Source organism: Sapajus apella, unplaced genomic scaffold (assembly GCF_009761245.1).
Source record: "Sapajus apella isolate SASKATOON/1434 unplaced genomic scaffold, GSC_monkey_1.0 scaffold114, whole genome shotgun sequence".
Lineage (NCBI taxonomy): Eukaryota > Metazoa > Chordata > Mammalia > Primates > Cebidae > Sapajus > Sapajus apella.
Genome location: NW_022437054.1, coordinates 4,407,961 through 4,417,602, shown reverse-complemented (window position 1 = coordinate 4,417,602; position 9,642 = coordinate 4,407,961). Strand labels below are relative to the sequence as shown.

General features: G+C 37.2%; 1 protein-coding gene across 18 annotated transcripts in view; it reads right to left on the bottom strand.

Annotated features, from left to right (window-relative positions):
* Positions 1–9,642, bottom strand: part of ZDHHC20 (zinc finger DHHC-type palmitoyltransferase 20) — an 84,693-nt gene that overhangs the window by 26,892 nt on the left and 48,159 nt on the right. For all 18 annotated transcript variants that reach the window (XR_004263404.1, XR_004263402.1, XR_004263403.1 and 15 more), the window contains exons 4-6: positions 6,186–6,306; positions 2,447–2,516; positions 822–854 (exon numbers count right to left, since the gene is read on the bottom strand). Coding sequence is in view for 11 of the 18 variants with exons in the window: in XM_032260102.1 (XP_032115993.1) it covers positions 822–854; positions 2,447–2,516; positions 6,186–6,306 (224 nt within the window). In the remaining 7 variants the exon portion in view is untranslated. The remainder of the gene's footprint in view (positions 1–821; positions 855–2,446; positions 2,517–6,185; positions 6,307–9,642) is intronic.

Sequence of the window (9,642 nt, the reverse complement as noted above, 5' to 3'; positions counted from 1 at the left end):
AGGGCTGGGCGTGGTGGCTCACGCCTGTAATCCCAGCACTTTGGGAGGCCGAGGCGGGTGGATCACGAGGTCAAGAGATCGAGACCATCCTGGTCAACATGGTGAAACCCGTCTCTACTAAAAACACAAAAACATTAGCTGGGCATGGTGGCGCGTGCCTGTAATCCCAGCTACTCAGGAGGCTGAGGCAGGAGAATTGCCTGAACCCAGGAGGCGGAGGTTGCGGTGAGCCGAGATCGCGCCATTGCACTCCAGCCTGGGTAACAAGAGCGAAACTTCGACTCAAAAAAAAAAAAAAAATTAGCCAGGCATGGTGGTGCATGCCTGCAGTCCCAGCTACTTGAGACTGAGGTGAGAAAATCACCTGAGCCCAGAAGATCGAGGATGCAGCGAGCCAAGATCATGCCACTGTACTCTAGCCTGGGCAACCAGAGGCCCTGTTTCCAAAATAAAATAAAACAAATCAAAGAAACACAAAAAAAGACAAATCAGAAAACTTAATCATTACTGCCTAGAAATGGGTCATTTGGGAAGTTGAGAGTGGTGTCTTAACTGTGAATATGTACATTTAATAAATTCTATAAGGAATGTGGAATTTTAATGTTAATTCTTAATACAGTGTTATTTGGATTAACATCAGCAGGCATTTTTAATGGAAACCATTTAATATAAATGTGTACATACAAATATATGCATATATATAAAGAGCTTATTCTTAATATCTATGAGTAAACTGGACTTCAAAATTTAGGAATACTGGAGTTACTCTAAATTCTCTTTCCTACCCCCTTATGCAATTTCTTCTATTTTTTAATACATACCAAGGACAATGATGATCCATCTTAAGAACACATCTAGGAAACAAACAAGCATAAGAAAATCCATGCAGAAAAATTCTTCTAATTCTAACTTCTCATAATTTTCTTTTATTTGACTTAAAATTTTCCCTTTACAACTGTATCTTAAAAGAATCAACCCAGAAACTAGGTTAGTGATAATTTCTGATACTTCCACACAATGTTCATAGGTAAAAAGTCATTAATTTTTATACTGGGAATTCAGCTGAACATATTCAGCTGCCTTAGGCCACATCAAGTGATACTTTAATATTTAGATCTGGGCTGGGCACAGTGGCTCATGCTATAGTCCCAGCACTTTGGGAGGCTGAGGCAGTAGAATCATTTGAAGTCAGGAGTTTGAGACTAGCCTGGCTGACATAGTGAGACCCTGTCCTGAAAAACAAAATTCCTATCAGGTGCATAGTACTTGGTATATGACAGGTCCAGCTAACAAATTAGCTGAAGGAGATAACATGCAATACAGATGGCCCCTGTTATTTTAAACATATGCAAATCATAAAAACAAAAGTTCAGAAGGAAATAGGCCAAAATATTAACACTGATGGGCTTGAAGATGTTTTTTTCCACATGCTCTATAAAATTTTATCCCATGCATAAGCACTACTATATTCTGTAATAAGAATAAAAAAAAAAAAATCAAACCCCAGATTTGCCTCCCTACTAGAATATGTGTTCTTTTTTTTTTTTTGAGATGAAGTCTTGCTCTGTCACCCAGGCTGGAGTGCTGTGGCATGATCTCAGCTCACTGCAACCTCTGTTTCCTGGGTTCAAGCAATTCTTCTGCCTCAGCCTCCCAAGTAGCTGGGACTACAGGTGTGCACCATTACGCTCAACTGGTTTTTTTTTTTTTTGTATTATTAGTGGAGATGGGGTTTCACCATATTGAGCAGGCTGGTCTTGAACTCCAGCCTCTCAAAGTGCTGGGATGACAGGGGTGAGCCACCTCACCTGGCTATGTGTTTTATATTTATATGAAGTTAGACCACAGATTATCTCAAATAACATAATAAAATGAGTAATCTAATACTCGGAAAGTTAAGTAACTTGTGTTACTAAAAGTCAAGGATTAGCTGGATTCCCAAATTAGCGATCTTTCCCTTCAACATACTATCTCCTTACATGTGCTCAAAGACCGAATTTTTTCAAATTTTTCTGGGAAGTCACCGATGGTAATTGAAAACAACAATGAAACTGCCATGGTGGGTTTTTTTTAGGTTTTAATATCAACATCAATAATAAAAATAAAACTGTCATCATGGCCTTTTTAATCCAAAAAATAAAGTTATCTTTCTCAAGGGGTTTATTAATACTTGTTCATCAATATTATATTAAGCACAAGGAAGACAGCATAAAGCTCAAGAAAATTCTATTAACTGGTATAGGAACTGTTAGCAAAGATAACTTGTGAGTATATTCCAGCTTTTGTCAATATTTTTGTCTGCCCTGTATGCACAGCAAATAATGGGAGAGGATGAAGTGTCCTTCTCGAGTGTAAAGCATATAAAATGTTCCTTCCCCTTGTACTCTCCCATGACTGATTTCCATGACTAGATAAATAATTAAGCATACATGTGAGTAACACTTACGTGTCACATGCTGAGCAGTGATGCGCCCGATCAGGTTTAATCAGCTGACATTTTTCACAATATCTGATAGCTGTGTGAAAGAAGTAAAAGGAAGATGTTGAACGATGTACAAACTTAACAAATTTGACATTAAAACTTGCTTTTTCTTTTTTTGAGACAGAGTTTCTCTCATTACCCAGGCTGGAGTGAAATGGCGTGCAATCTTGGTTCACCACAACCACCACTTCCTGGGTTCAAGTGATTCTCTTGCCTCAGCCTCCTGAGTAGCTGGAATTACAGGCATGTGCCACCACACATGGCTAATTTTGTATTTTTAATAGAGATGGGGTTTCTTCATGTTGGTCAGGCTGGTCTCCAACTCCCGACCTCTGGTGATCCATCTGCCTTGGACGCCCAAAGTGCTGGGATTACAGGCGTGAGCCACTGCACCCAGCCAAAACTTGTTTTTTTGTTTTGTTTTTTTAAATAAACAACTTCTGGGTAATCGGTAATTGACAACTAATAATTTTAAAACAATATCAAAATGTATTATACTAGAGAGCTTCTCAAATCAAAATGTCAAGAGATAAAAGAGAATATCAGAATATGATTTGTCCAGCAATTTTTAGATGAAAAGTAGATGCAGGGCAAATAAATGACTTGTACAAGGTCAAACAGCAGGGTGAGGAGCAGAATTAGACCAGAACTCAAGATTTAATAAGTCCCAAGTCCAGTGTTTTTTTTTAATTATGCCACAATGCCTAGGGTATTTCAAAATTTAGACTTTAAGGTATCCTGTGGGATTCTGTTTTTGAAATTCTGAAATAGCTTTATTAAAAAACAAAAAAAACCCACCACTTTTTATCTGCCATCCCTACTCCAGATAAACAGTAAAATTGTGAATTTATTTTTGAATAAAAACTCTGAAATGTTTTCTACTAAATCCTAATATATACTACTGTTGCCCAATACATATGTTCATTTAAAATGTACGGAACACCTGCTAGGTGCCAGATATTGCTTATGCTTTCAAGGACCTTTCATTTCACAGGAAGAGATGGAGAGTAATAAATAAGTCAACAAAATAAACAGTGTATTAGACATTGATAGTATAGATAGCAGGGAAGGAAACATTGGGGAATTGTAATTTTAGAAACATATGAGAAAAATGAAATTGAAAGACGCAAGTTAGTGAGACATGTCTATCAGGGAGAAAGAGAATTTTTTTTTTTTCGAGATGGAGTGTCGCTGTGTCACTCAGGCACAATAAGCAAATGATCACCACATGGTGGTGTTAGAATTCCACGGCTAAAAATAACAGTTGAAAGGACAGTACAGAAAAAATGGGGTCAGGCACCTTTGTGAAGTTAAGACATAGGAGAAAACAAATGTGGAAAGAAGAACAACAATCATGCCAGGATACAAAAGCTGAAGTATAATACTACAGAAAAACACAAGAGGAAAGTGTTTCAAGAAGGCAAAATGACAAAAAGTCTAGGGAGAATGAAAGCTGCTACCTGGAATTCACTAGAAGGAAGTAAGGCCCTAGATACAGACCACCTAAAAGATCTATAATCAAGGGAAAATAAAATACTAGGCCAGGCATGGTGGCTCACGCCTGTAATCCCAGCACTTTGGGAAGCTGAGGAGGGCAGATCACTTGAGGCTAGAAATTTGAGACCAGCCTGGCCAACATGGTGAAACCCATCTCTACTAAAAATACAAAAATTAGCCGGGTGTGGTAGCATGTGTCTGTAATCCCAGCTACTCAGGAGGCTGAGGCAGGAGACTGTTTGAATCCTGGAGGCAGAAGTTGCAGTGAGCTAAGACTGCACCATTGTACTCAAGCCTGCGCGACGACAGAGCAAGACTCCATCTCGATCACGCCTAAAATAACAGCACATAAAAAAAAAAAAAATTACTGGAAAATGTATTATTAAATGCAAATGAGAGGGGAGACTCTCTCGCCTCCTTCAATTTCACCTCCTCCCTCCCCTCTTTTCCAGATGGGAAGGGGGGCAAAGAAGGAAAAAATAAAATAAAATACCAAAGAGCTGGGAAAATAACTAAAAATAGTCCCCAGCTCTCTGCTATCTGTTAACCTTGAAAAAGCTGCAAATAAATGCTATCTCTGCCAGCTAGAGCCCATCAGTGGTTTACGCCCTCCACGTCTCCACAAACCAGGCTCCCTCCTGGAAACCCTTCTGCCAATAAACAGCTTGTTACTTTTGTCTTGTCTCTGTAAGCCCCACTCCCTTGCTGGTTCCCACTTGTGCTGCATATGAATTAGCAAATCAATGAAGCCAAAAGATTTTAAGGTCAGATGTCCAGCAAATGGACAATAACATAGTTCCACCTCAGTTTCCCCTTTAGCATTGTAAGCCTATAAAAGGGGGAAAAAGGTGCAACTTGGAGAGCTCAGTAAATAAGGTGGTAGCCTCCTGCAGCTCCTGGCTGAATAAAAAAAAACACTTCCTTCCTCAGTTCAGTGTTTGAGGTTTGTTCCCCGCCACTCCTGCTACACAAAGAGCTATGCTAAGTACTTTACATATATTGTCTCATTTAATATTTCCACTAACCCAGTCATGTAAATATTATTATCCTTATCTTAAAATGAGGAAGTTAGTGCTTAGAAAGTTTACGTGACTTGCACTGCATTAGTAAGGTTTGAAAAGCTGGGGTTTGATCTGTAATCCATGTTTTCATTCTATACTGTATCAGTTATGCAAAAAGGGCGGTCAGTCAAATATCCCCTCCTAAAATCTTTTAGACACTTTAAATTTTCTTGAGTCACAATTTGTACATAGTTACACAAAGGTAATTTTGTGTTGGAGTTTAGAAGCTTAGTGGGTTGAAGAGGCAGACTACCTGGACTTAAACACCTGTTGTTTTTTTATACTAGCTATATGACTTTGAACAAGTTACTTAACCTCACTGTGCCTTAGTTTCCTCATCTGTAAAATGGAAACTATAGTGTACACTTCATAAGGTTGTTGTGAAGTCCAAATGAGTTCACGCATTTAAACAGAATAACTGTCAAGCTGCAATCATTACCTGGTATTTAAATCAATTAATGAGGTATATAATATATAATTTAAAACAATTGCCTAAAAACCAAAAAATTAAAAATAAATAAACAAAATAAAGCCATTTCCTGTATTTAAATGACTAGTCACTCATATTCTCCTCGATATCATAAGATTACAAGCTAGGAACAGGAAGCTGTTGTTATGGTCCTGGATCTCAATGGAGGCGTTAGTACAGAGGAAACACCAAGGGCTTTAGAACTAGACAAACCTGAGCTCACGGCCTGACTCTCAGAATATTAGCCTTCTACATCTGAACAAGTTTCTTCCTATGTATGTCTTTTACTGTTCCCTATTTTTTAGCACATTCTTGAATTTTTTTTTTACTACTCAGTGATGACACACAATACTCAAATTCAGACTTCCAAATGACAGTTTACTAAGAATAATAATTAAAAATTTTAGCCATGAAAGTTGAGTTGGGGGAGAAAAACAAGTACAGAAGAGATTCCTATTAAAGTGAGCCCCTTAAAAATTTATATTGATTTATTTATATATTTATCTATTTCTGCATCTGAAATACCACAGTAAACAGGAAAGTCTTGTTGCTAGTTATTATTTATGGCAATAACAGTATCCATTTAATAGTCAAACCATGCAAATATATCCAGGCAGAAATAAACATATTTTTAAAAATCATTTGAAAATGGAAGCTTAAGATTTCTTATTCTTACTTTTTGAAGCTGATGTGGTATAGATAGGTAAAGCTCTTGCTGCTCTTCTCAAAATGTCTTGTTGTCTTTCTTGGCTGAATTCTTTTTCATAACGTTCCTTTTCAGAATTGGATAAATAGAACTATAAAAGGAAAGAGAACCATTAAACTTTTTAACTTCCATGATGTTCATTATCATGCTCAGAAAAAGTTTTATCTAGAACAGAAAAAGAAAACCAAAAAATATTTTACAAAGGCAAAACTTGTCTTCAAACTTCTTAACTAGCAAGTAGATAAATCAAGTATATTTTAACAAAACTACATACCTTTGGCATATTAAAAAATATTTGGGCCGGGTGTGGTGGCTCATGCCTGTAATCCCAGCACTTTGGGAGGCTGAGGTGAGCAGATCACATGAGGTAGGGAGTTCGAGACCAGCCTGACCAACATGAAGAAACCCCATCTCTATAAAAATACAAAAACATTAGCCAGGCATGGTGGCGCATACCTGTAGTCCCAACTACTCAGGAGGCTGAGGCAGAAGAATCACTTGAACCCAGGAGGTGGAGGTTGCAGTGACCTGAGATTGCACCATTGTACTCCAGCCTGGGCAACAAGAGCAAAACTCCGTCTCAGGAAAAAAAAAAAAAAAATCTGCCCTCCTCACCAGATGGCAAAGAACATGAATTAAATATTTTTGCATCTTTGTCTTTCACAAATAAAATTACATTTCTACACAAGAAAGGCTTAATATGTAGTCTCCATTAGTAAAAATTTTAGTTGTTTAAAAGTTGCTGTCAAGAGATTTTTAATTTTTGGAAGAATGTCCAAAGTTTTACTTGTTTTGGGTGACAGGCTAAATCACAGGCATGGATCCTACCAATTTTTAGCCAAATGTCTCAAGAAACTCAATGAGTCTTTTTTTTAAAAAACATTTTTAGCTTTTAAAAAGGTAATCCATAGGACTACTTTCACCAGAATTATCAAGGATTGTCAAGGTAAGCATAGCCGCCTTTTTTCCAGGAGAGATTCCTTTATAGTGCCATTTCTTGTTTTCATTTCTAAGTGTTTGTTCCCATGTGCGGCCAGCCTCTGGTTCATTTCTCTTAATAGCATTTTTCCTTCAGAGTACTTGTTTAATTGTTCTTTTCATATGTCATCCCAACATCTCAAGGATCCTAAGTTTTAGACCTCAATTTCATGTTACCAGGAACTGCAAATTTCTATCAGTCTTTATTTCACAGACTTTTTTTTTAAACTAAGAACTGCTTGAGACTTGCTCTTCATTGTGTTTTACATTTTAATAACACTATTCCTCAATTTTTATTTACTTGTTGCGTTTTTTTTTATTTTTATTTACTTTTTAAGCGTTCTGCTTAAAAAGCCCTAAGGAATCATGACTTTTCATGTTTAAGGAGTGTTTGGTCTAGTTGCTAGCTCAAATACCAAAATGTCTCTTGCTGCCCCATCATTGCTAATAGTATTAGCTTAATAACGTGGTATTCTGCTATAAACAAGGCAACAACTTGGCATAGTAGAGAGAGCTCTGAGTTGAAGAAACTGTGATTCTAAGAGACTTAGGCAATTTTCTAAGACTGCAGAACTACTGGCAGAGCCAACAGTAAAATACAGGTGTCTTCCGTGTTCTACTCTGGTGCATTTTCAGAGGAAAATTTACATTACAATTTAAAATAAATGCTTTTGCTTTTTACAGATTATTACTCTAACCTAACTAAAACATCAAACTTTAGGAAATAGAAGAGTCTGTTTAGATTACCTAGCTCGGCTTCTACAATCATATTGTGATGGCACAAGAAACCCCCAAATTACTTATGGGGGACAAGAAGCAACATGGACAGGTGAACAGGACAGTAAGAAGTCAGGTAAGACTCACATAATCTTAACGATGAAAAAGTCTTAAAGACAATGAAGGTCCCTTATCTAACCTTCCATCAAAAGCAGGGACCTTCAGACATTTCTGACAGATTGGGCTCCTCTTGAATACTTTCAGAGAAATATTTTTCAATTTTGCAAGATGGCATGTTCTCTTTTAAGAGAATTTTAATTCGTTAGGAAGTTCTTTCCTGACATTATGTGTCTCTTGCATATTCATAGTAGAGTATAAAATCACATGGTAACATGTTAAATATGTTTGAATAGAAGATGTTCTGACCAAATTTTGCAGATTCCTTATAAAATTTCAACATATTGGCTGGGCAAGGTGGCTCATGCCTGTAATCCCAGTACTTTGGGAGGCCGAGGCAGGTAGATCACAAGGTCAGGAGTTCAAGACCAGCCTGACCAGCATGGTGAAACCCTGTCTCTACTACAAATACAAAAATTAGCTGGGCGTGGTGGTGCGTGCCTGTAATCCCAGCTACTCAGGAGGATGAGGCAAGAGAATCACTTGAACTTGGGAGGCAGAGTTGAGATTGCACCACTGCACCCCAGCCTGGGCGACAGAGCAAGACTCCATCTCAAAAAAAAAAAAAAAAGTTCAACATATTTCCCTGGGCTGTCCTATTCCTAAGTCTGCAGTAGTATCCCAGGCCTTAGGCCTCTCCACTGCTACTCAACATCATTACTTTTCCTTACAAATGAAGGTTATACAATTATGAAAAGCTTAAACCAAATGAAAATTTCAAGAGACATCGGAATTTTACATGAGGAATGGAACAAAACAAAAATTCAAATAGATTGTAAAATTTGAATTAGTACTAGAAGTTTGTCTTTCCATTCAAAACTAGTGAACAGAATTAAAAGTATGAAATTCTATTATTATCTTAAATTCAGTGTTCAGACAGTTCTACTTAAATATATATTAAATGCCAATTTAGAGTGAGGTGCTGTCCCGGATTTCAGAGATCCAAAGATGAATTAAAAACAATCCTTGCCTTGAAAAAGTATATTTCTATAGTCTAGTAAGAAAGCCATATAAATAAAGAATTACGAAACATAAATCAGCATAAAGTACAACATTAATAATATATTACAAGGTATGATAAAAGCTCCCTTGGGATGTAGTGAGAGATAGCAAAGGAAGTTTTTTGAAGGCAGTGTACCTAAGTTTTGAAAGATAAATGGGAATCTTCCAGAAAGATAAAGAAAAGAAAATCTTGGCAAAAGGAGCAGCATACAGAAAGCACAAGGATGTGAAAATTATTCAGTATATTCAGCTCAATACACTGCCTGAGTATAGAGTTCCATGAAGAAACAGTGAAGATTAAGTTAGCAAGATTTTAGTTCATGAAGGGACTTGGTGTACCATGCAAACGAACATGAGCTTTATCTTATAGCTAATTGGCAAACTCCGTAGGATTGTAGTCAGAGAAGTGATGAGACTGTATTTTCTTTTAGAAAAGATGACACTTGGTGATGGGAGATGCCTATCAGCTATTCACATGCTGCATCCTCCTCACCCTTCCTTCATTCAAGTCTTTATCAATCTGCCTGTTATATTCAAGGTCTGATTCTAGGTA